Source organism: Convolutriloba macropyga, chromosome 7, assembly GCF_964194025.1.
Source record: "Convolutriloba macropyga chromosome 7, txConMacr16.3, whole genome shotgun sequence".
NCBI classification, from domain to species: domain Eukaryota; kingdom Metazoa; phylum Xenacoelomorpha; order Acoela; family Convolutidae; genus Convolutriloba; species Convolutriloba macropyga.
In genome coordinates this window covers 5,593,434-5,620,075 of record NC_134474.1, presented here as the reverse complement: position 1 = coordinate 5,620,075, position 26,642 = coordinate 5,593,434, and the positions used below count along the sequence as shown (strand labels likewise).

Sequence of the window (26,642 nt, the reverse complement as noted above, 5' to 3'; positions counted from 1 at the left end):
CAATCGAACAATTGCATTAAAAAGACCATCAGCACCCAACAAAATTGCTTCAAACTTGGATCAAGAGTAGTTGACACAGAATTTTAATCAGCATTTTACTCAACTACTTGCATGATAATTTAAACGTAGCCAAAGATAGACCAAAAGAGTCGTAGTTGACCCTCTGATCGACAATTCTCTATGAAATGCATGACAATTATAAGGCACCACGTTTAATTAATGGCAAAATTACATATTCAAGAGGATACTGAAGAGCATGCTTCAGAGCTCTCGAAGACATGTTAAAGAGCTCTCCAGCAGCATGGTTAAGGTGACAGATCGCAAGAGGTCAACGACCAACAGTTACTCTCTCAAAAGGTTATTGTCCGAAAAACAGAAGATTGCAAGAGTCATCGATCTAAAAAAGAGCCAATGACCAAAAAATGAAGATGTTTTATGCGACCAAAAAACGGGGATGCCATTACAGTCAGTGAACAAAAAATATGTCAACATTGGAAATAGATGCAGAAGAACGGTATTCTCCAAAGAACGTTCTTATGGAAAACGATTCTTCAACAAGCGAGCATTTTTCTGTTCACATTCCTTCTCTCTATTAATAGATGGAGATAGTGAGAGCTGAGCGGAGCTATTATTGGCTTTTTATTGTGGCGACCATATGATGTTATACTCCTTTCTTCGGCCTTTGCGAAGCAGATTTTCTTGGCTTAGGGAGTTTAACAATTTTTTTTTGCTCAATCGAAAGATTTGTTGGAAATATTTGTTGTTACATGTTTCAATCTCACTAGCCGGTCCGTTAAAGCACGCTTAATAAACTTTAAAATAATTGTAAAACTCTGCGCGCATCCTAATATTAGTTTCAATTATGCAATTACCAAAAACTGATTCGTACACGATCCTGAATTAATTGAAAATTCTCCCAAAAAAGAAAATCAGCGCAATGCAATTGTCAGAAGTTCCGTGAAAAGGTGCCAAATCGATATCCAAATGGAAGTTCTGTTCTGATGACAAAGAAACATCCGAAAAATAACCTCATAAAGAAGTAGTGGGCTAATTGCAACCTGCAGTGGCGGTAAGCTATAAACTTCTCCAATCAACTTTAAGCAATATCAGAACTTCATATAATCAACTGATAACTTAAAAAACTTTTTGCAACGTCTACCTCACTTTCAAAAGTTAAAAGGCGGTTTCGAGTGCTTAAAAATCTGCTGAAAAGTACAATTTAGGTCTTTCAAAAATCTCTCGAAGGCAAACAAGTATACAGAAAATCTAAATCCATCAAGCAAAATCATTACATAAAAAATTATCGTTTATTTGCTTTTCAACAATAGTGTGAAGCCCTTCAAACATCAAACTTCAAGAGCTCGGTTATGGCTCGGGTTAACACCAAATGACATTCAATTACAAATTCAACTTAACTTTAGCCAACAATATTTAGCCGAACGTTAAAGATCAGTTGTTTTGATTAACTACTCAGCCGATATTTCGAGCGTCATTTTTACGATACCAACACTTTACAAACTGATCAAACTTAAATTCCAAAAACAGACCAGAATTTCATTACAATTATTTTTGGTACTTTAATAGAGTGAAAAAAATGTCAGACAATACTCACACAACAGCATCCTCCTGTCTCGTGCAATCTGCCAGTCGAGCAACCTCATTATTTTTAGATAAATTATCTGACATTGCATCGTCTGTTCTTTCGTCAGTTTCCTGAATAGTTGTAAAGACGGGAAGGTGCTTGTCACTGCTGGCGAGCGACGCTGATCCGATTGAACTCTGGTCGATCTCATCTGCCGGTTCAGCTGTTCGAGAAGATTGATCTGGCAGGCCTTAAAAGCGTTCCATCAAAACCTCTTTAGATAAGAAGATTCACTTTTAAAGATGAAACTATGTTTTCCTCAAAGAATACACTAATGAAATCGACATAACAAACAGCATATACGTGAAAATTAACCAAATTTTTAAATTTATCAACTCGATTTCGGCTATATAACGTTTCCTGAACATACCCGGAAGATTGCTAGAAAATGGCCGCCATCGATTCCCATTACCACTATTTGGATTGATAACAGAATATTGTTTTGCGCAAAAACTGACAAATTTCCACGTTTATTCAATTGGACGTAGTAGTTACGCACGATCCAGTTTTTTAATCGCAGGATACATGGATTAGTATCATTTGCAATAAGCATGAGACTTAGTAACTAACAATAACACAATTTAAATACTGGGTATCTAATACTGGGCTCTATGTGTCTATTCCCTTTCTATTTCTTTTTTCGATACTGACTCTGACTATTTTGCTGAAGCAACTGCTGCTTTAAAACACCTTGGGCAGAATGGGTAAAAAGTGAAACTAGCCTAGAAAAATCAAAAAGTGAAAAAGCCGCAAAATTGGATAAGCCGAAACAATTTTGTTAGAGGAAGAAAAAATATAGCAGAGCAAATGCTGAAATACAAGCCAAAGAATTGAAAGAACATGAAAAAAGAAATTTGACCAGCAGACTAATTTCCTACTCCGAGCCGAAACAGCAAAGTTGCTCAAATATAGTGAAAAACCTAAAAACTAACCTTAAAAGCGTTGCTATTTTTTGAGTTGAAGTATTGAAAATCAATACTTTCGTTCAAAAACTCAGGAAGGCAACAATTGATAGCGCAATTTCTCACAAACTTTTTTCTGGGGAAAAAATTGTCAAGTAATGGGAAAACAACAGAAAATTTAAACATAATCATCAAATTGCCAGAAAGTAGCCGCCGTTGACGCACATTGGGAATGAAACAGAATAAATTAAGAGATAGAATTTGACAAAATTTTTCTAAGTGTCAGGCTGTTCATATTTGATGTGCAAATTCTGCATATTTTGTTAGATTCTAGAAATACACTTAATTCAGCCTCTAAACTGAATACTATTAAGCATATTACTAATGTTAGCTAGCAATCACTTTAATGAACTCTGATAACCTAATGAACCATGACTTAATGACCGGGCTTTATATGCTTATCCTCTTTCTTTTGATCTTTTAATTTTGCTATTTTGACTCTGACTGTATTCACTACATTACGTATTTCAATACGTTAAATAATTTAAATCCATTCAATTGAAACAGTGAGTGAGGTAAGTCAGAAGTCAAACGTCAAAACCGTGACTTATGTAAAACGAAATACGTGATCAAAAGGTAAAGCGAATTTAAAAACAGGAGAGCGCCTAAATAATAGCCGTTGAGAGGCTGACGCGGATATTAAAAAATTTAAAATTTGGAAAAAAATTGCTGAAGGTTTCTGGAGCTAAGGTCTTCCAAAGCAATATGCTGTTGGCAAGAATAATAGAAGAAATCAGATGCAAACTCGGATGCAAAAATTTAAAATTTTGGAAGTCCAATATTGATCACTATTTTATTGAAACTCTGATATCGAACTTTGATATTGATGTATACGAGGCCTACTTAATGTTACTAGCCTGCAGGCTAGCAGAAATTTTACTGCGCAAATAAAAGACAAAAAAGAATGAACCAATTAGTAAACAGAACAATAAAAAGCTGCTGCAGTTCTTTAAGTTAATTTCTCCGGATTCATTCTGAAATGATAAAATCTACCCATTCATCAAAATCGGAAACCCATCTTTAAAAAATAAGTATCAATGTCTGGAAAGTTGGAAAATGAAAAACTGAGAACGAAAAATGACAAAACTGAAAAATTTAGAAATTTTTTTTACTTTTGTTCAGGTCGATGTAAATAATATACATAAAAAAGTCATAAGAATAAGGTTTGGACCTTATAGCAATAAATAATACAGCTGAGGACCTTGTAACAATACATTATAATCCGTCTTCATCAGAAATCGATTTGGCAAAAATTTGACGTAAACAAGAAAAAATCGCTTCATTGTGGGTATAAAAAATTTGACCTTTTCACCTTAGATACAAGTTTTCCCAGCACACTTAAAAACGAATACTAAAACCAGCTTCTATTGAACCTTAAAGTCCCGAGCGTTACTTGTTTATAGAGTTTTGAAAGGTGAAAGTCATCAAAAAGTGTGGGCAAATCTTAAAAGAAAAAACTGAAAACAACTACAATTCACATTCGTTGGGTTGTAAAAAATAGGACTGCAATAATAGCGGCTAATAAAAATTAGAGGAAAAACTCGGCGGCTAATAAGAATTAGATAAATTAGAGATTCGGTTAAAGGATACCCGCCATATTGCCGGGAAATAGCAGCCATTGTGGAGAAGTGAAAAAAGTCACTTTTGAGAATGAAGTAACGTCTGACCGATAACGTAATCACGCTAAAAAATTACGCGATCCACAAAGAGTGAAAACAAAGTCAAGCAAGCAATTCGGCCAAAATTGCATGAATAGATGAAGAAAAGCAGATTTGAACTGACAGGGACGTCATATGGTCGTAACAAAACCCTTGCCGACGAAATACAAAAACCAAAGAGAAGGGAAAATATAGCCTCAACTAAAGGAGGGCTGACGGTGGTGAATGAATTGGGAGGGGAACCACCCTTCACATCATGAAATTTTGTCTCCTTCACATCATGAAAACAGTTTTGTTGAATCACGTACTTGATACTAGTAGGCCGTCTAAGCTGCTCAGCCACTTAATGCCCGGGCTTTACCTGTTTGTCCCGCTGTTCAGTACGAAAAGTAACAGCGTCAGACAAAAATCGGTAATCCGAAAAGTCGCATGAAAACAGCATGACAAATAAATTTGCCACAAGCTTCGTTTCAGAGCAATTAAAATTTTCGACGTTTTAGACTTCCTGTTGTCTTAACCGTATTTTTACTACTTTTTTCTAAAATCTGTCCTCAAGTTCAATTAGACACTATCGTTTCACCATTCCTGCGCAATTTAGTGCAAGAATTAATTTTGAGAGCGGAAAATCATTTTGAGCGTGAGGTGAGCCACGTGTCACTAAAAACTCATTCATTCTCATGAACAAACGAGTACTTCTAACAAGAGGGCAAATTGGGTCAAGCACACATCAGTCCTGAAGCTGCATGAGACATAACCAACTAACGTCGGGCGAATTGCTCTAAAACGACCGATTGGCTACAGTAGTAGCCAGCTAGGGCTTAAGTATGCTAGCATTAGGGGGGTTTGGGGGAGGTTTGCGAAGGGTAGACGAGAGAGCGTTCAAATCGACATGTGGAGGAGGGTGGGCAATGGGAGTATTGAGCGGGTAATGCCGGGGTGGGGTGACTCACTTTAAAGATTAAGGACCTCAAAACAGTTTATCAGTGAATCGCATTCTTAGAGTATAGTAAACAATGAATCGCATATTTAGAGTTTGGCAACCCTTAGGGCATTACAAGAACATAATGACCTTCGAGCGCTACCTGCTTATCCCGTTTTTGAAGACGAAAAGTTAAATGGCTCAGACAAAAAATCGGTCAAGCGAAAAATTGAATAAAAAACCTCAGAACTAATATAATTGCTACAAACTTCCTTTGAGAGCAATTAATAAAGACCAGCAGGTGACTTGCCAATAATAAATCCCCTCAGCTATCTCACACATTGACAACAAAAGATTTAAACTGACACCCTTTTCTGTGTCAACAGCTCCTAAATTGGGATGCACGTCTAATTGTATAGAAACAAAATATGAATCAGCGTCTGAAAGTTATTAAGATGAATACGAAGGCCACCAGCTAGCAATAGCTCTTAAAAATTGTGATAACTAAATGCAAAATGACTTAATGGCTACTACCAATTGATTCCCATTTTAATTTTGACCTTGATAGTATTCACTATATTGCGTAAAAAAATTCTGAACTGAATTGAGTTGAAGCGAGTGCGTTAAGACAAAATTCACGCCTGAAAAGAGTCATTTGTGTACCACTAAGAATGCGATCGAAAAGTAAAACGAGTTTTAAAAAAACAGGGACCATCCTGAACTATAGGACAAATAGTGAACAAAAATTCAAAAAAATTTCATGGAATAAAGAATTTCACCTAAATGACAGCAAATAGTGAATATCGAAACAAAAACCGACTAACTTCAGATGAAATGCTCTGGAACTACGGGTGCTAAAAATCCAACACTGAAGGGATTCGAACCCCCGACAGAATAAAAAACCACTCGCCTATCATGTTCACTCAATTTTCATTCTTACAGTCGCTTTTATTTTAACAACAATTAATATTTCGGAGTGAGAGCAACTGCGATCACTAAAAAAATGAAGCAGTCAAGCGAAAAAAAATCACTTGTGAAACCAAAGAATGTCGTAGAACAAAAGCTCAAAAACGGTCAACCCAAAATATTGCTTAAAAAAGACAGACGTTTAAAATGGCTGGTTCAAACTTCGTTGGAAAGCAATTAAAATAACCGACCAGTGTCGGACAAATTGCTCTCAAACGACTGGTGAATAGTTGGCTTTGGTGGTACCCAGCTGGGGCTTAGAGATGATGTCACATTATTTAAAGACTGGTAAAGCGTAAGGCTCTAAGAGCCCTTAATGCCCTGCGGGCGTTACCTGTTATCTCGTTATTAAGGACGAAAACTCAAATGAGTCAGGCAAAAAATCGTATAAACGAAAAAAGACCACTAGACTAACATAATTGCTGCAAACTTTGTTTTAGAGCAATTAAAAACTCAATATTAAGATTGCCGCTCGTAAACAAAAAATCACTCTCAAGAACGCAAAATTTTCTCGAAAACCTAATTCTCCCACTGCTTTATATTTAACTTGAAAACGCCGCAAGACTGAATTGTACGTCGCAAAATTACGCGCTTATTGATCCATTTTATGTTTCGGCGTGAGAAAATTACGACTATAATTTGACTTCAAAAATCATCAAAATATGTCAACAGATCATTTAAAAAAGAAAGCGCCGCACCGGTTCACTATAAACCAAAGTCTCAATATCAAAGTCTTTCGAATACTCGGAATGAAAAAGTAACCCCTTTACGCTTCACCCTTCAAATGTGTGCAGCTCTGAAACCACTATTCGTATTAGTACATCCGCCTTTTTCTGTTTCACTACTCCTCTTCCTTATCTAGAAAATCTTTAAAAACCTCAAAAAATTGAAAATCTTTAAAAACCTCAAAAAATTGAGTTTTTCTGAACGTCACGTGTTTTGAATTAATGGAGCACAGCTGTCATTTCAGAAGCAATGATGTCTGTTTGTTAAGAAGCGAAGGTCTTTTAAGCATCCCCTGTGTTAAAATGTTGAAGCACCGCAATAATTAACACTACGTCTGTGAAGTTAATTGCTCAGGTAAATGGAAGAACTGCATTAACCGGTTTCAGTAGAAGCTGACTCCGCTGATTCTGCTTCAGAAGAAGCGTCTGATTCATAAGAATTGGGAATATTTGGCACTCTATACTGAGCAGTTCCAAAAGCTGCATGCATCCCAAGGTCTCCAAAGTTGGGCACAACGCCAAAGTTCATTTTGGACCCAGCCACAGGCGCACTACTCTTTCTTGCGGAGGGCGCCCACGTCATTCGCCGGTCCTAAAAAATCAAGCATCTTTGTTATTCCCTTGAATACAGCGTAAAACATACCCTGCAGATTGTTGATTCCCATAACTCTATTGGGATTGAAAGAAAAGAAAATATCAACAAAAATTGATTTTTGTATAAAAACATTTTTAAGTGCGATTTATTTTGATGTCATTTCGTAATTGAACATACTCCTGTCTCTGAGTGAGAGGCTATAGGGTCTAGCATCAATACCAATAAGCAGTATAGATAGTAACTAAAACTTATGAGAACAAAGTTCAAGTACCGGGCATCTAAAAATGGGCTTTATGGGTTTATCCCGTTTCTATTTCTGACTTTGCTTTCTTTATACTGACTCTCTTCATTTTGAATTCCTTTGCTGAGCAGCTGCTGTTTAAAAGGACTTTGAGCAGAATGACAGAAGAGTGAAACCAGCCTAGAGACGTCAAAGATTTCACGATAGATTTTTAAAAAACCTGACAAAAATTGCAAAAATTAGTATCATTTTGCGTGTTTGTGTTTGTAGTACCAAAACATATAGCTCATAAAATGGTCATAACCAGCAATTTTGTCTAGCAAAAGGCCTTCAAAAACTTTTGAAAACTTTAACCTAAAGTTAATCAAAACAAAAAATCACAAACATACCCGGCAGATTGCCGGAAAATAGCCGCCGTTGATTCCAATAAGCATGATTGGGATTGAAATAACAGAAGATATTGAAAAAAAAAGATTTTTGTACAAAAACATTTTTTTAAGACCGATTTATTTTGATGGCATTTCGTAGTTGATTATACTTCTGTTTCTTAGAGAGAGGCTACAGGGGCTACTATCAATAACAATAAGCATTAGAGAGAGTTAACTAATACTTATAGGAACGACGTTCAAATAGCGGGCATCTAAAATTGGGCTTTATGGGTTTATCCCGTTTCTACTTCTGACTTCAATTTTTTATACTGACTCTGTTCATTTTGAATTGCTTTGCTGAGCAACTGATGTTCAAAATCACTTTTAGCAGAATGAGAGAAGAGAGAAACTAGCCTAGAGATGTCAAAAAGATTTCACGCAAAATGTTGAAAAGGCGGCAAAATGAGGTAAAGCGAAACATTTTTTTATTCGACGAAGTAAAAAAAAAATAGGAGCGCTATAATAGCCGGCTGAAAAGATGAGGGCGGCTATTAAAAAAAAAACAAAAAATTGCACCATTTTGAGCCCAAAAACTCCTAAAAATGACCATTTAACCTTAAATTAAGGCCATTCCAGCAACTGCACCATTATAAGCACTTGAAGGACAATAAAGCCCACTTTGGGCCTATAATGAAACTTAATGCCCGCTGGGCCTTACATGTTTATCCCGTTTTGAAAGATCAAAGTCATTGAAAAATAAGTGAACACATCTTAAAAAAAAAACACAGCGCACCAATTTGAAATTGAATTGTAAAAAAAATAGGAGCGCTATTTCTTTGAATTGAAAACAAATAGGAGCGCTATAATAGCCGGCTGAGAAGATGAGGGCGGCTATTAAACAGAAAACAACGTTGGAGGTATTCGGCTGTACGGGTATTCGGCTGTACGGGGTCAAAATCTTCTTAGAACCGCCCTTCACAAGTATGTCTCCAAAACAGTTTCTGTGAATCGCATACTTAGAGACTACTGAACTGAAAGGCTCCAAGAAAACTTAACGCCCTCCAGGCGCTGCCTATTACCATTTTTGAAGACGAAAAGTCAATAGGGTCAGACGAAAAATCGATCAAGCGAAAAATTGCATAAAACGACCACAGGATCGATATAATTGATACAAAATTTCTTTGAGAGCAATTATTGAAGTTTATTGAAATGTTGATGCACGAACCCCCCCCCCCCCCCCAAGTAAAATGTTAATTATAATTAACATTTTACAAACTTGATAATGCCGCAAATTAATTGAACCGGTTACGTCTACTTTTATTTAACTCATAATAACCATAGATTATTATAGCAACGGGTTTTTAGTGAAAACTGCCAGTTAATCAGTAGCCGACATTCTTACAACAAAATTTTTCTGAGGACCATAATATTAAGGGATTTTATTAAGAACTTGCTTCTACAAATTCTTTTTTGGTTTTAGCTTCTGCTGGTTGTTTGTGTCTAGAAAGATATCCATGAAATGCCAATTTGTTTTTTTTTAAATTTTCGCATAATAATTATGGGTTCTCACAAGAGTACCTACAATACAAATTCTGTTTTGATAATTTTTTGAAAATTTGTTTGTTAGGCTTGTATTATCCAGTTCTTGTGGTGGTCAATTGACGAGTTTTCAAGGTTTCCGTTCAATTCTTTGGATTGTAATTCAGGACTTGTCCTGCTAAGATTTTATTTTCTTTATTTATCGAGCAATCGAAAGCGACAGCCAGCTTGATCAACAGGTTCCATAGATCGATATTCCAACCTTCATCCTTTGTGATTCCGATCGTGTGTCCGATGAGTTAATGTTGGCCTTAGAGGGTGCGTAGGACGGCGATTGGACATTGGTAGCACCCTTCAGGAAGAACAACCTCATGTTTTCTAACAGCTTCTGTTGTCTCTCAATCTCCTCTCGTCCCGAAGAGTAGCTGTCCTGCTTCAACTGGTCGTTTTCCTACACAAAATTTATAAGCTAAAACCAGTTGCTAAATAGTGCATACCTGAAGATTGGCAAAACATAGCATAAAGGCTGTTCTTAGCTATAGAGACGAAGCTGTGAGATAACATGACGGGTTTTCAAGAGAAAGTTCCCAAGGTTATTTAAAATATTACGGAACTGTTTCCTTCTCCACCATAGACAAAGACAATCTAGATGGTTAGTGCTACCTCAAAAAGGCTAGACATACAAGTACCAGTGCAAAACCTTGCTACTAGTATGCTCACAGACTTATACAGACATTTTTCTATGAGGTAAAAGGGAGCAGATCCAATTCTACCAAACATAACCGACTAAGGTTGGGCGAATTGCTCTTAAACTACTAGCGAGTATTTGGCTTCGTCAGTAGCTAGCTGGGTTTTAGGGATGCTAGCATTGTTGGGGGTGGGGGTGTGAGCGGAGTAGGTGGAGGGTCAAGCGATTGTGCGGGGGATGATGGAGTGTTGGGAGAGCTGGACAAGGGGGGATTGATAGCTGTGTTTCAGTAGCTAGCAGCAGATTTGGCAGGCCAGCCAAAGGGGGATAGCTACGGGAGGAATGAGGTAGAGGGGTTGGATGACAAGATGAGAGCAATGGAGGAGGGGGTTGAGTCTAAACTCTCTCTAAGAACCGCTCTTCACATTGTATTTGTCGCCTTAATAAACTCCGTAAACCGATAATCAGAGACTAGGAAGGTATAAGGAGGGTATAACGACCTCTGGGCTTTACATGTTAATCCCGTACTTCAGGACAGAAAGTCAAATAGTGAGACGCAGAAAACTGGTGAAGAAAACGAAAGGTTAAAAGAAGAAGAAAAGTCAGTACACTAAAAATTGCACGCAAAAGACTAGCGGGACGAATATAATAGCCCTAAATTTCGTTTGAGAGCAATTAACAAGTTTACAATAAATTTGATACAGTCCCATCAATAGCAATGAATATATAAACATAACCGACTAACGTCGGGCGAATTGCTCTCAAAAGACCGGCGAGCGGTTGGGTTTGTCAGGAGCTAGGCACGGTTTAGTGAGGCTAGCTTTAGCTTAATTGAAGGGGCGTAGGTGAGCGCAGCGGGGGTACAAAATTGGATTGGGGGGACTGATTTGGGGGTGGTTAGTGGGTGGGGTGTGAGATCAATTTCTAAGAACCGCCCTTCACACCATAAGTATAAGTCTCAAAACAGTTTCTGTGAATCTTATACTTGGCGACTAGCGAGCTGAAAGGCTCTAAGAGAATTTAATGCCCGCTGAGCGCTACCTGTTCATCCCGTCAAATGCGTCAAACGAAAAATTGGTAAAGCAAAAAATCGCACAAAAAGGACCAACAGGACTAATATAATTGCTACAAACTTCGTTAGAGAGCAATTAAGCATAAATTTTAAAACAATAGCTGCCCCAAATATGCGTCTGTGTTGTGCAAATTCAGGAAAAATTGCTCCTCCGAATGAATATGAGCTCAGGATGTTATAACAGAAAAGTGGACAACGCTCACAAAATCGTCCTTGAAGTGGACAACGCTCACAAAATCTTCCTTGAGGCTCTAAGAGATCTTAATGCCCGCTGGGCGCTACCCATTTATCCCGTTTTTGAGTCAAATGGGTCAGACAAAAAAATTGGTCAAGCGAAAAATCGCATAAAAAATACCGACAGGACTAATATAATTGGGAGCAATTAACCAATATGAGCAGTCTAGATGCCTGAGAGTTATAAATGACGACAATTTTATGACGACAATTTTAAAAGGCTAAAATGAGATTCTTAACTACAGTGAATAGAAACTGGATCTATTTTGTCTCAACCAAATGTTTAATGGTCATATAAATTTACGCCCCCAGACAAGCGTGCTATTTTTTCACAGTTTCGTGCTATATAACAACACAAATTATAATTGGTGGCATAAAAAAACACAGCTGAGGGGGAGTCAAGTTTCTACACTAATAGGATAAAGTCGTGCCCCGAAATTATAGGAAGATTTGTTTGTAATTTGTTTCATTTTTAGCTGAAAAAGACAATGTTATAGCACTTTAATGCCATCATTACGATTTTAGTTCTCCCAATGAAAATACTAAGTGCACCTAAAATTGGAAAAAAAAGGAGCTGAAGTTTCACAGTTTGTGATTAGTTCATCGAAGTTTAGCAAACATTTTTTTCTGAACTTCAAAATGTATCAGCTATAATATTTGTATCAGCTATAATACATTGGTGCGCACGTCAAAAAAGAGAAGTTTTATGAAGTTTAAAACGTATGTTTATCTTACCAAACTAATTTTTGTTAAATTTTTCATTTTCAAGTCCGCAAATTTTTCTAGAATAATTAACTTGAGTTTTCGACTGCGAAATATTCTTTCATAGTTGTAAGTCTGGCGCATGATAAAGTTAACTGCAGATAACAGAGCTGCTATTGATAATTTAATTTCCAGCATTTACTCGAACCGATAAGGATGAAGTGCTCTCAAGTGACTGGCGAGCGACCTACTTCGCCAGTAGCTACCTGAGGCTTAGAGAGGTTAGCTGAGGATTGGGGTGAGTGGAGTGGACATCAAAACTTCCGGTCACACTACGATCTCTTGTCCTCTCAGTCGCAGCGGTGATTTGTACCAGAGACTCGTTAAGATCTAAGACAACTGCTATGGGACTTAAAGACCTGCGGGCTTTACCTGTTTATTTCGTTTTTTAGCAAAGAGTTAATTGCTCAGATGAAAAAACTATTAGAGGAAAAGCGTGTCATACGAAAAATTGCATACAAATGAGCGCCAAAGAGACCAACATAATTGCGACAAAATTCATTTGAGAGCAATTAAAAATACTATCACGCGACGGATCTTTACCATTGCCGCTTTGAGATTTCATCCGCCTTACAAAGTGCGTATTTTTACAAGCCCCAAGCAAACAATACTTTCACACAAACACGTAACTAAACCGTCTCATTTAAACATAGAATGATTTTCTTAAAAAAGCCACAAAAAATAACCATGTGGCTCCGTCTAGGGATGCTAGATTTAGCTTATTTGAGGGGACGGGGAGGTAGGAGGAGGAGGGAGTGAGGCAGAAGGGAAGCGGGAGGAAGGACGAGGTGGCTGAGGAGGAGTGAGGAGGAGAGAGAAGGAGTTTCAGTTCCTGCTCCAAAAATCACTCCAAAAAATTGATTACAACGTTACCGACGAATGTCGGGTGAATTGCTCGCAAACGAGCGGCGACTTCGTTAATATTCAGCTGGGGATTACATATGTTTGCATTGGGGTGGGAATAGGCGGAGAGGGCGTGAGGGACTGACTGGATGGGCGTCACTGAGGGGGGGGGGTCAAACGTTTGAGATTAAGAACCACCCTTCACACCATAAAATTACCTCCTCAAAACGGTTTTGTTGAATCACATTCTTAGAGACTGGTAAGCCGTAAAGCTCTAAGAGCCCTCAATGCCCTTCAGGCGATACCCGTTATCTCGTTTTTAATGACGGAACGTCAAATGGGTAAGACAAAAAGTTCATCAAGCAAAAAATTGCATAAAAAAGACTACAGGACTAATATATTTGTTACAATTTTATTTGAGAGCAATTAAAAACAAACTGAATGATTGCTTTGTTTCTCACGAGCTCATCCCTTTACTTAGCAACCTAGGAGCATTCATAAGGCATTTTCATTATTAGTTGGAAAACAATAACATAGCTGGCAAATTGCCGGAATAGCTGCCAAAGAATAGACCTGCGTGCCATATAATAGAGATAGAAACAGATACAGATCTAAATTGAAAAAAAATCGACGCCGCTCAAAAAAACTGGTTAAAAACATTCAGCGATAAATTAATAAAACTTGTTGAAATTCATTCCGCAGAAACCTCTTATTAGGGACCTTTACTGCACAAATGAGTTCCTTTGACCTTAAACAAATTCAAACCAACCTCAAGTTTTAAAGTGCAAAAGTCATTTTACTGAGTGAGGTAAGTCACGTAAGATCAAAATCTAATCAAGCAAAAAACTTTTGCTGGAGAGAGTGAGAAATGACGTCACGCGCGCAAAAGCAGTTAGTGAGAGGAAGAAGTCATTCAGAAAATTTGACTTTTCAGCTTTGAGGTGTGAACAAATGTAAAACGAAAAAAGAGCGTCAGACGACGAAACAAAAAAAACATAACAGGACAAGTCCTGACGTACAATTCAAAAAATTTTCATTGATGAAACTGAAAAACAAGACCTAGAATGGACTATGAGTGAATTGAGAAAAAAAATTAGATAAAATAAGAAAAAAACAGAAAATCACTGTCAAAATGCCGCATGTTAACAAAAAAACCACTAGCGAGAAATGAAATTTTTTTCAAAAAAAACTAGGCCTAGAATGAGCTGTGAAAGGATTGGCAAAACTATTTAGAAAAAAATCCGATCCAAAAAATCGAAAAAACCGTAAAAATCAGAGTGAAACTGCCGCATGTGAACTAAAAACCACTACCGAGAAACCGAATTTTTGTTTAAACACCGTTTTCGCACTCTATTTTAAAATTAGAGCCAAAAAAATTTACGCTACAAAACCACTCGCTTTTTCGCTACATTTCCTGTTTCGGCGTGACCAAAATCACTACTCCAATTTGACTTCAAAAATCATGAAAATGTGTGAACAGATCTTAAAAAAAAACATAGCCGGAAGAAATTCCGGAAACGACTCGAAGTGAAAATCCATTTAAACGCCATCCAACTACTCATCAAACAAAACGTGCCTTCACTAATTTATGATTATCTTGAAACAAAACCATGAAACAAAAAAGTAAAAACAATAAAATCAAATCTGCTAAAATATGATAAAAAATCTGATCAAATTTTGTTATTAATTGAGATCCCGAAAAAAACTATCTCTGCCAAAATAATTTCATCAAAACAACTAGCACTTACTAAAAACCACTTAAAAAAATTTTTTTAAAAAATACTTGATGCTTAATTATGAAAAAAAAAAAGCTTTTAAAAACAACTTTCACTAAAAAACTGGAAAAAGTTATTAAATTTTTTAATATTTCAAAAGAATATAAATCAAAAGAACAATTCCCTTCAGGGTATCCAGATGCTCGCAAAACAATAGGCAAGTCATAATAGGCTAAGCAACTTGTCTAAAAACAGAAAACGAAAAACTGTAAAAAGTTAGAAAAATAGTTCCAATTTTCGCTTTTTTGTCATATTTCTCAACAAAAAACGATTCGTACACACAAAACTATAACCAATTGTTATCTTAAATTTGCTCAAGTAAAAGGGTTTTCTTCAACCCGAATTATCATAAAACTGATATGAATTTCCAGAAACCTTCAAACCACTACGGAAACCATCCTAAAATTAAAACAAAATCATAACTAAACCTTTTAACCAAAATAAAAAAATGCTTTAAAATGCCGCACGTGAACAAAAAATTTCGCTCCCTTACAGAATTTTTTTCACACCTCAATTTCTCGCTCTCTAGAAAACAGCGATATGAATAAAAAACTACTCTCATCTCGCTCCACTCTTCATTTTTCTCAGCAACAAAATCACTCCAAATTTTTTCACGTATTTCATTTCCCGCTTCAAAATTCACTCCAATAAAATTGATTAAAAAAGGACTTCTCCAATCCTCCTCTTCAAGTCGTAAAAAAGACAGCGTCCCAATACAATTCAAATTTGAATTGTAAAAAACCAAGAGCACCGCAATATAGCTTCGCTCAGCTTACAGCTTCGCAGCTATAAAAATAAATAGTTGATTTAAATTTATGATTGAAGTTCTTATTTAAAACACTATATTAATGAGTGCTTGGATGATTTGTAGATTAATATTGTTTTGATTCAAGTATCTTTAAACTTTTCGTTATAATCTAAGTTACTTGTTCGAAACAAAAAAAAATTCGAGGGAAGATAAGTCACGGGAAGATCGAGTCTCAAATCGAATTTAGATAAATATGACTTGAGGATAAGACTTCAGCCAGGAATGGCTATTTGTTTACCTTCATGAGAGATAGAATCCTTTGTTCTAGACTGCGCATCTCAGTCTCCAGTCTCTTGATCATGGCAGTCTCAGGCACTATCTCGTTCTTCTTCTCTTTGTTTTTTATCCTCTTTGCAGTAGTCCCGAACTGAACAAACACATCTTTAATTTAAATTTAACAATCTACTTGTTTCGAAACAAAGAACATAGCCGGACAAGTCCTCACATACAATTCAAAGAATTTTTATTGACTAAATAAAAAACTAGACCTCAAATGGACAATGATTGGATTAGGAAAACTATTTAGAAAAAAATCGAAAAAACTGTAAAGATCAAAGTCAAAATGCCGCATATGAACAAAAAAACTAATAGAGAAAGAAAATTCTTCATACACAATTTTCTCGCTCTACTTAAAAATTAGAGCAAAAAATTTCACGCCACAAAACCACTCGCTTTTTCGCTCCACTTCCTCTTTCGGTGTGACTAAAAAACATAGCCGAAAGACTTCCGGAAACCACTTGGAGTACAAAATTGACTACCCTAACTAAAATTAGCCTCATAACTGATAATGCTCATTAATTTGAAACAATAACAGGCAGACTAACTATGGAAAAGTAACTGACAACAAAAAATTCATAAAGAATCTGATAAAAATTTATAGCGAATTGCGGCTTAAAGAAGTACCTGCAAAAACCTTTCGACACGGTTAGTTCTGATTCAGTAAACGACTGCCGACAGACAGAAAAAGCGAAAAAAAATTCATATAGAAAACCACGAAAAAAAATGAAAGGAAGGACAATACAGAAAATATACTTTCGACAAAAAATTTGAAAAATGTCCAGAAAATGCTATTTCCCATCTACTATTTCGCAAATAAATTTTATTACTAATTTCGTTCAGGCACGTACCCAACCAATACCTGGCAAAAACTTATTAAAGAACAAAAAATGCGAAGAACGAAAAAACGATCCCGCAAAAATTTCCATCATTTATTTCAGTAAAAAGTGCCCTCTCCGATCTTCAACAGTAACATTTAGGAGCAAAACCTATGAAACAGCTCCAAATTTAAAATTGAACACGAAAAATTATAGCCAGAATCTTAAACTGAGCAAAAAAACATTAAAAAATTAAAAAAAAAACAGACAAAAATCGACCAAATTTGCTTAAATTTATCCAATTATCTTAAAAAAACAAATCAAAATCATAACCGGCAGACTGCCGGAAAATAGCTGCGATAACCGCTTGTGGCCTACCATGAATTGAAACAACTAAGGAAATAAGATTGACAGATCGACCACCAGCTTTTTAATAGACCGACCACTAGACTTTTTGAGTTAGATTCGGACTGTCATTTTTATGAGAAACATTTGCTCTACAAGTGAAAAACCCTAATGGATCTTTTTCAAAACTAATATTCCATATTAAAACCGAAGACTCTATAACTCAGCAATTAAGGCATAAAAGTTTGGCATTACTTAGATGCACACTATTGACCTTTAATTAGTAAATGTTCATAAAATTTAAAGTTCCATAAGTGAGATCAGAAGTCATTTTTTTGAGTGAGGTAACTCACGCAATTGACCTAAAAGCAGAAATGACGTCACGAACACAAACATTAACTGCAAAGCACTAGAAGTCACTGAAGTCAACGCAAAAGTCAATTCCAAGAAGTCAGGGTAAGACGAAACAAAAATCTGTTAGACGAGAAAAAAAATTAGGCTATTAATCAAACATACCCGGTAGATTGCCGGAAAATAGCCGCCGTTGATTCCAATAAGCATGATTGGGATTGAAAGAATAAATATTGAAAAAAAATTTTTGTACAAAAACATTTTTTAAGTAGGATTTATTTTGATGGCATTTCGTAGTTGAACATAACGTACTTCTGTTTCTTAGAGAGAGGCTACAGGGGCTACTATCAATACCAATAAGCATAAAAGATGGTAACTAAGACTTATAGGAACGACGTTCAAATAGCGGGCATCTAAAATTGGGCTTTATGGGTTTATCCCGTTTCTACTTCTGACTTCAATTTTTTATACTAACTCTGTCCATTTTGATTTGCTTTGCTGAGCAACTGATGTTCAAAATCACTTTTAGCAGTATGAGAGAATAGAGAAACTAGCCTAGAGAAGTCAAAACGATTTCACGCAAAATGTCGAAAAAGCGGCAAAATGGTAAAGCGAAAAAAAGTTCGAAGTTAAAAAAAAAATAGGAGCGCTATAATAGCAGGCTGAGAAGATGAGGGCGGCTATTTGTAAGAATTGGATCGAGAGCCAACCAAAACCACTAAAACAGCTAATTTGAACCACAGGACTCCCCAAGTGCCATAAAAATGCCGTGAAAACCCAAAACCGTGAAAATCCAAAATGTAAAGCCGAAAACAATACGTTCTCGTTGTTAGCCTTGTAGCAATTCCATAATTTTAGTGATAACTCAATCTTCGCTTTTGCTGCAGAACAGAAATCTTTGATGAAATGAATTCTCTTGAAATCTCTTGCAAAATTCAAGTTCATCAGGAAACAGACAATGGAAACGCCTGCGCTTAGCTGTGATATAAAACCTAACATTCACATTCAACAGTTTTTTATCTCATAAAATCAATACTAACTCGTAAAGTAGACAGTGTTTCGTCAACATCCCAGGGAGAAACAGTACACAGTATACAAGTCTTGGCACTTCCTCCGATAGAATTCTGCAAAATTCTGGTCAGTTTCGAGTTCCTGTAACTCACATGCGCCTGGCCTTCAGTCACTTGCGATATCACCTAAAACACAAAACAAATTAGAACCTGATTAAACTAAAGGCAGAACTGTTTCTCAGCATGTGCATCTCTGTGACGTCCAGTGAACTTAAAACATAATGTGTGAAATTCAAATCTTAACCCTCCCCCCCCCCCCCCCCCCCCCCCCCCCCTAATTCGTAACCAATTGGTGTCTAGTTACAGGCGGAAGAGGAGATTAGAGCTATCTTACATTTCGGGAGGCTGACTCAATAAGGATGGGAGGGAAAGGGGGAGGGGAGAGGGGGATCTGAATCGGAATAAAACCTGGTCTGAACATATGTCTGACTACAAAAAATGTGATCCAAAAACTGCTCTGTACACTATGAATTTATGCATTTTGAGCACCTCATAGACTATAACTGTTCTGAAAACACGCTAGAAATGTTTTCGAGAAACGATCAAATAATTTCATTTTTTTACAACTTCATGAGTAATTTTGCATTTAAATATTTCAACCCATAGTCGGGTCTAATCAGATGACGAGTCTTACCATGTTGAGTTGGGTGAGACTTAGATTAATGTCAATGCCCTCTTTCAGTCTCTCGCCCTCTGCTTTTGTATGGGCCACTTTCTCCGATCCGGCCAAGTCCACCAGGTTCTGGAACAGAGGCGAAACGTCAGAGCTGATTTAAGCATAAGAACTCCAACAGACGATACAAAAAGGACAGAGCGAATTACTGGAAAAAAAGAAAAATAGTTCTGCAAATTCGCAATATCGTTGGACCATATAAAGTCAAGATGAGTAAAAAAAAAAATTCTACTGTTGTCGGACGGGTAATTGTGCTGATAGGTAGTCACATGGTCTTCAGAAAACATAAACTGACTAACGTGCAAAAATTGCTCCCGAATGACAGGCGGCGCAATTTAACTAGATACATTTTTCCTTATAGGTGCAAAAACATCAACCGAAGGTATGATTCGAACCCCGGCCTCCTGAGCCCGCTTCCGTCACCTCGACGGAGGTATTCACCACTCCGCTATCAGGGCCTTGTCGTCTGTTCTCTAACAATCGGTTTTGTTTGAACATCAAACTTTATTTCGGAGTGAGAGCGATTGAACCACTCAAAAATCAAGAAGTGCGTGAAAAAGTGATTTGAGAAGTCGAAGATTATTCAAGAAAAAAAGCGCAAACCGTTCAAGCAAAAGTTTCTTATTTGCATAAGAAGACGCAGACGTTTACAATAATTGCATATCATTCCAGAGCAATTAAGTAGCTTTGATTATGAATGATGAATATCAATTGTAGTCTATATCAATAATTTGATTTTAACTGCACGGTTTAAACGCCTGAAAGAAACACTGATTTCCTGATCGCGTCCGGGCAAATATTCATTTCAGAAATGAGGACGATGAAATAGTGAGAAGTATTCAAATTATGAACAAACTTTTTCTTACCTGTAACGAAGCGATATCTAATCAAACAACGGATCTGTATCTCAAACACAAGGAGGTTCGTTCTAATTAAAACATAAAGCGTCGGATGAATTTCTCTCGAACGACAAGCGGGGCAATTTCATTTATGGAGGTCGTAGCTTAGAAATGTTTAATGGGTGCAAAAAAATCCTTTGAAGATTTTTTTTCAGGTACAATTTTCCCCCCAACTTTTTAAAAAAATGTTGTAATTTTTGTTATTATTCAACTAAAAGCAATACAAGATCGTCATGTTTTCAAAAAACAGCAACAATTAAAGATATTGGAAATGTTGTTGAAACATATTCTCCTGGGGCTAAGACGGAAACTTTAGTACTACACGCTGGACATTATTCAATTGATAAAGGTTTATCTGGGCAAGATGCTGCAATGCAAATGAAAGATACAGTTGATAAGTGCATGAAAAAGTTGAAACCACACCGTGTAGCTGTCTGCAAAATTTCACCTGTCAAGGACGGCTGTTATGGTCGAAATAGTAATAATGAGGCAATTACAAATTTTAATAAGCAACTTGAAATGATATGTCTGGAGGTGGATGGTCTATATCCGTGGTCAAAAGTTGAATGTCTTGACAATGCTCTGACAGATAATGATATTTCTTATGACGGGGTTCACCCAAACATAAATGGAATCAAAAACCTTGCGAATAATATTCGTCACTATAATGTCTTGAACAATCTACCTGCAGCACAGAATGTGATCCAAACTCTGAAAGATATGAGAATTTGTTTTTTAATATTAGTAGTACTTCTTTGCTGACAAATTTGCACAAAAATCACTTCATAGTCAGTAGGAGCAGTTTAACTCAAGCAAAACATTCGTTATACAATATTGTGTACATATTGATGGTCAGCTGGATTGAAAAAATTTTGCACCTCTAAGCTGTTCGTTTTCTTTGCAACTTGGTTTTGAGAAAAACATTACTCCATTGTGGAGATGTTAAAAAAAACCTGGACCCTTCAATACATCGAACTTGTCGACTTTTGATAAAGTGCTAGATCCATCCCAAAAGTGTTTGAAATTTTTTCTCATAAATGAGCGTAGCATACAAAATAAGTATGAAGACCTTTCGAACTTGCTTGATCAACTAGATTCGCAAACTATACTTATAGTAACCGAAACATGGATTTCCGAGCAACAGGACACTAATTTCAATATTAGTAATGAACATCTTTTCTTACAAAAAGCTCGATCAAAACAAACGGGAGTCCAGCGAGGTGGGGGTGTTGGAGTTTGGATCCCCAGACACTTCAATGTTAAACGTAAGAAAGAATGTGAGATAGCTAATGCAAATTTTTTTTGAATCAATGTGGCTCGAAAATAATGAACCTCAAGATAAATGTTTGGTGAATATTTCGTACAATCCGAGTAAAAATCTTTCCGACTTTTTCTTGAACAAGTTGAGTGCTGAAGTATCTAATGCATATTCCTTAACAGACAATCTTCTATTTGGAGACTACAACATTGACCAATTCAATAAAAAAGAGAAAGAAATACTTGATAACTTTACATCTGGTCTGGCACTTAACCCAACAAATGTGGACACTCCCAGTCGCATCAGCACAACTAATCAGTCCCTTATCGATCACTGCTTCATGACAAAAAACCAAATTGTAGAATAGAAAGTTTGTTTGCCGCCCATTGAGGTTGACCACAATATCATATTTTATCAGAGTAACTTAGAAATGATAGGGAGGAACGAAGATACATATTTCTTTAGACGGAAGATGAAATTTTTCTCGGGGGAGAAATTCAACAGGGACTTGGCTTTTGCGGACTAGCGATCTATGTATCGAGAGGAAAATAGTGACGAAATGTTTACAAAATTTAATGAAATTTTTCAAAGTATACTTGATCAACATGCACCTATACAGATCTGTGATTCTTCAAAAAAACAAAACAAAAAAAGTGATAAACCATGGATATCCAAGGAACTCAAAAAACTAATAGCAGAAAAACATCATTTGTACAATCAATACAAATTCTCTCAAAACTACGATGTTTTTGACGAGTTCGAAAAACGCCGTAACCTAGTGAACCGAAAACTACGAGATGCACATCACAAATATTCTGTTAATTTTTTAAAGCAATATGAAACATCGAAGCAGAAATGGAATTTCATCAATAAAAAATTAGGAAACCACAAACAGGGTATTAATGTGTCTGAAATTGAAATAGACGGCGCCAAGACCGTTGACGAAAAAGCAATCTGCAATGCATTTAATAAATCTTTTGCGGAAAAGGGCAAATATTCTGGTGATTTCGTTCCTCTCAATATCCATAGGTTGGACCACTGTTCTGAAAAATTCAATTTTAGAGTATTGACTTTAAAGGAAATCTATAAAACCATCGATAGTTTAGAAAACAGTAAATCACCGAGTCCAGGATTTGTCCATGTATGGGCTTTAAAGGCGGCGAAGTACGCAGTTGTCGTTATTAAGGAATACACCTTGACTCAAAATTGACTTTTGAAGCACATCTAAATGTAGTTTTAAAGAAAATGGCGGCCACCATTTTCTCACTATATCTAGTAAGAAACCATATACCTTTGGAAGTAAGGTTGCAAGTTTTCAAATCTTTAGTCCTGTCTCATTTGTCATTCAGCGGAGTTTATTTACAAACATTGTCAGCAAAAAATGTACAGCGTATAAATCGACAGATTAATTGGGGCATAAAAGTGTGTTATATGCGTTCTAAATTCGATCATTGTCGTGATATCCTTCTGAAATCGCATGTCCTACCAGCTGAATTAATTATTTCAAAGTTTAGTATATTGAAACTCACACAGACTTGAATCAGAGGATAGTATCAGAAACATTTGAAAAATGTGCAATCCGCCTACAGTTAAAACAAAACAAACTGACAAAACAGCTGATAATAAGAACGCAAAAGTATACTAAGCAGAGTAAAAGATCTTTGATTTTGAAGAGCATACAAAATTGGAATAAATTACCCTCTAACCTAAGAGCGACGGAGAACAAAATTCTTTTCAAAAGAAATTTAACAGAGTTTTTGCAACGTCATCATGAAAGTTTTCCAATAGATAGACAGTTGGGCTCATTCGTGTCTTATTTTTGTATATAGTAGAACGAACAGCCTAATGGGTAACATCAATTGATAACCCGAAGTTTGATGTATAATTTTGATTATTTCAATTAATATTCGTGATTATTCTGAAGGCATGTAAACTTTAACCTTTCGGTTATATTATTAATTTACATGTTTGGAAAAAAAGAAGATATTTCGGCAGGTTGCTTGTTACGAGACTAGTTAACTGTAGAGGCAAACAAGAGTCTTCAAGGTAAATGAAAAGAAGTATAAACCTCAAACAATATCAATACCAAAAAATTTCGGTTTGCATTCAGTCACCCTATCTGCAAAAAGCGGAGGCAATTTCTTCAGCAAATCATTGTAAAATGAAAGTCTAATTAGCGCCAGGTTTCGTCAATAGAAAGTCAATTCTAAGTAAATGCACAAACAGTTTTTGAAATTATGCTTTAACTTTCAGACCTTAATTCTTTCGAAAAGTAACTTAAGTAAATTTAATTTTCAGTCTGCTAATCTGATCTACTGTGCTTTCCTTGAAAAATATTAATCTATTAATGTCATTATTAGCAGAAACGTACAATGAAAGCATGATTGTGAACAGCAAAAAATTTTCGAAATGTTTCTTAAGCGGAAAAGTTGTTTTGATTATGATGGCATAACTTTCATTAATGATTACTGTATTGACTCGACAATTTCGCCATAAATACCAAAGATAATCGAGCAATAGTAGTAGAAGGAAAATAAATCTTACAAAAAATACCACGAGCGAAAACAAAGGGTAGTTGTTCTAAAATATCTTTCAAAATTTGCAATTAAAATGAAAATAAAGACTTAAATAAGAACAGATTTCGGCATCAGTTTTTCAATTTATTAAAAAATTTTTAATTAATTTTCTCTTCACAAGGATCAAAAACATGTACAGCCTGCTGTAAGAAAACATTGACAATATCTTTCCGTCCAAAAAAATTCATTTAATTAAAAATTTTGCGAACAGAGATAAACATCTTCTTTCTATCGAATGTCCTATTTATTTTAATTTCATAAAAATGATTTTAATTTAACACATTTCCTCTAATCAGCAACTTAGAAATCATTGACTATTTCTGGTGGTATCAACTTTTGTTTCCTTAATTTGCGATTAAAATAAGAAAACTTCAGAAAAACGACAAAAAACAAAAATTTATAAAGTTGCATCAAAGCACGCTTACATTGATGGCTTCAAACTTCGTTCGAGGGCAATCAATTAGCGTTAAAAAATTATTTACGGGTGAATAGAACTTCAGTAATAGTACTGTAATAATACTTGAGTAATAGTACTGATAAACAGGAGCACGACAAGAAGTTCATTTGACTAAAAAAAATTAGCTGAAACATAACCAACTAACGTCGCGCGAATTGCTCTCAAACGACGGGCGAGCGGTTGCCTTCATCAGTCGCTAGCCACAGTTTAGTGAATCTAGCTTTAGCGCAATTGAAGGAGCGCAGAGTGGGGGAGGGGTGCATGGGGGCAACAGTGGGGGGGGGGGGGGCAACGGTGAGAGGGGGATCTTTGGCTGCACGGACCCTTAGGGCCTTGACAATGTGCAGGGGTGGTTCTTGGGGGATGGGGAGTGAGGATGGGAATTTTTTTGGGGGAGGGTGGGGTGGGGGTGGGGATCAATTTCTAAGAACCGCCCTGCACACCATAAGAATAAGTCTCCAAAACAGTTTCTGCGAATCTTATACTTGGCGAGGAGTGAGCTGAAAGGCTCACTAAGAGAATTTAATGCCCTCTGGGCGCTACCTGTTTATCCCGTTTTTGAGGACGAAAAGTCAAATGAACCAAACGAAAAATCGGTCAAGCAAAAATTTGCATAAAAAGGACCAACAGGACTAATATTATTGCTACAAACTTCATTTGAGAGCAATTAAACAGATCAACAGAGTAATTAAACAGATGAACACAACCAATTCCGTCGGGCAAATTGCCCTCAAACTATCAGCGAGAGGTTGTCTTCGATAGTAGCCAACTTGGGCTCAGGGAAGCTCACAGTAGGGGCCGCATTTCGAGGGGTTTAGAGCGTGGCCTCTGCACCATCATAATTTATGTTTACTAAGCAGTGAAATGTAACTTAGAGACTAAATAGCACTAAGAAAGGAGCTCAGTGTCTTAATTCATACTGGTGATATCAACTTTTGTTTCCTTAATTTGCGATTAAAATAAGAAACTTCAGAAAAACGACAAAAAGCAAAAATTTATAATTTTGCATCAAAGCACGCTTACATTGATTGCTTCAAATTTCGTTCGAGAGCAATCAATTAGCGTTAAAAAATTATTTACGGGTGAATAGAACTTCAGTAATAGTACTGTAGTAGTACTTGAGTAATAGTACTGATAAACAGGAGAACGACAAGAAGTTCATTTGAATAAAAAAAATTAGCTGAAACATAACCAACTAACGTCGCTCGAATTGCTTTCAAACGACAGGCGAGCGGTTGCCTTCGTCAGTCGCCAGACACAGTTTAGTGAGGCTAGCTTTAGCGCAATTGAAGGAGCGCAGAGTGGGGGAGGGGTGCACGGGGGCAACAGTGGGGGGGGGCAACGGTGGGAGGGGGATCTTTGGCTGCACGGACCCTTACGGCCTTGACAATGTGCAGGGGTGTTTTTTGGGGGATGGGGAGTGAGGATGGGAATTTTTTTTGGGGAGGGAGGGTGGGGTGGGGGTGGGGGTGGGGATCAATTTCTAAGAACCGCCCTGCACACCATAAGAATAAGTCTCCAAAACAGTTTCTGTGAATCTTATACTTGGCGAGTAGTGAGCTGAAAGGCTCTCTAAGAGAATTTAATGCCCTCTGGGCGCTACCTGTTTATCCCGTTTTTGAGGACGAAAAGTCAAATGAAGCAGACTAAAAATCGGTCAAGCGAAAAATTGCATAAAAAAGACCAACAGGACTAATATAATTGCTACAAACTTCGTTTGAGAGCAATTAAACAGATCAACAGAGTAATTACACAGATGAACATAGCCAACTCCGTCGGGCAAATTGCCCTCAAACTATCAGCGAAAGGTTGTCGTCGATTGTAGCCAGCTCGGGCTCAGGGAAGCTCACAGTAGGGGCCGCATTTCAAGGGGTTCAGAGCGTGGTCTCTGCACCATCATAATTTATGCTTACTCAGCAGTGAAATGTAACGTAGAGACTAAGAAAGCACTAAAAAAGGAGCTCAGTGTCTTAATTCATACTGGGCTTTACATGTTTATCACGTCTTTGAGGACGAAAAGTTAAAAGTATCAGACGAAAAATGGATCACGCAAGTCTCAAAAGAACGCAGGACTATATAGTTAATACAAACTTTCTTTGAGAGCAAATGAAAATAGAGAAAA

The 26,642-nt window shown here is 36.7% G+C and overlaps 1 protein-coding gene across 1 annotated transcript in view; it reads right to left on the bottom strand.

The window, feature by feature from the left end:
- The window catches only part of LOC142342513 (uncharacterized), a 403,423-nt gene that overhangs the window by 336,886 nt on the left and 39,895 nt on the right, over positions 1-26,642 (bottom strand). The window contains exons 7-12 of the mRNA XM_075393861.1: positions 19,292-19,399; positions 18,628-18,783; positions 16,036-16,164; positions 9,878-10,066; positions 7,251-7,464; positions 1,613-1,832 (exon numbers count right to left, since the gene is read on the bottom strand). Of these exons, the coding sequence (XP_075249976.1) occupies positions 1,613-1,832; positions 7,251-7,464; positions 9,878-10,066; positions 16,036-16,164; positions 18,628-18,783; positions 19,292-19,399 (1,016 nt within the window). The remainder of the gene's footprint in view (positions 1-1,612; positions 1,833-7,250; positions 7,465-9,877; positions 10,067-16,035; positions 16,165-18,627; positions 18,784-19,291; positions 19,400-26,642) is intronic.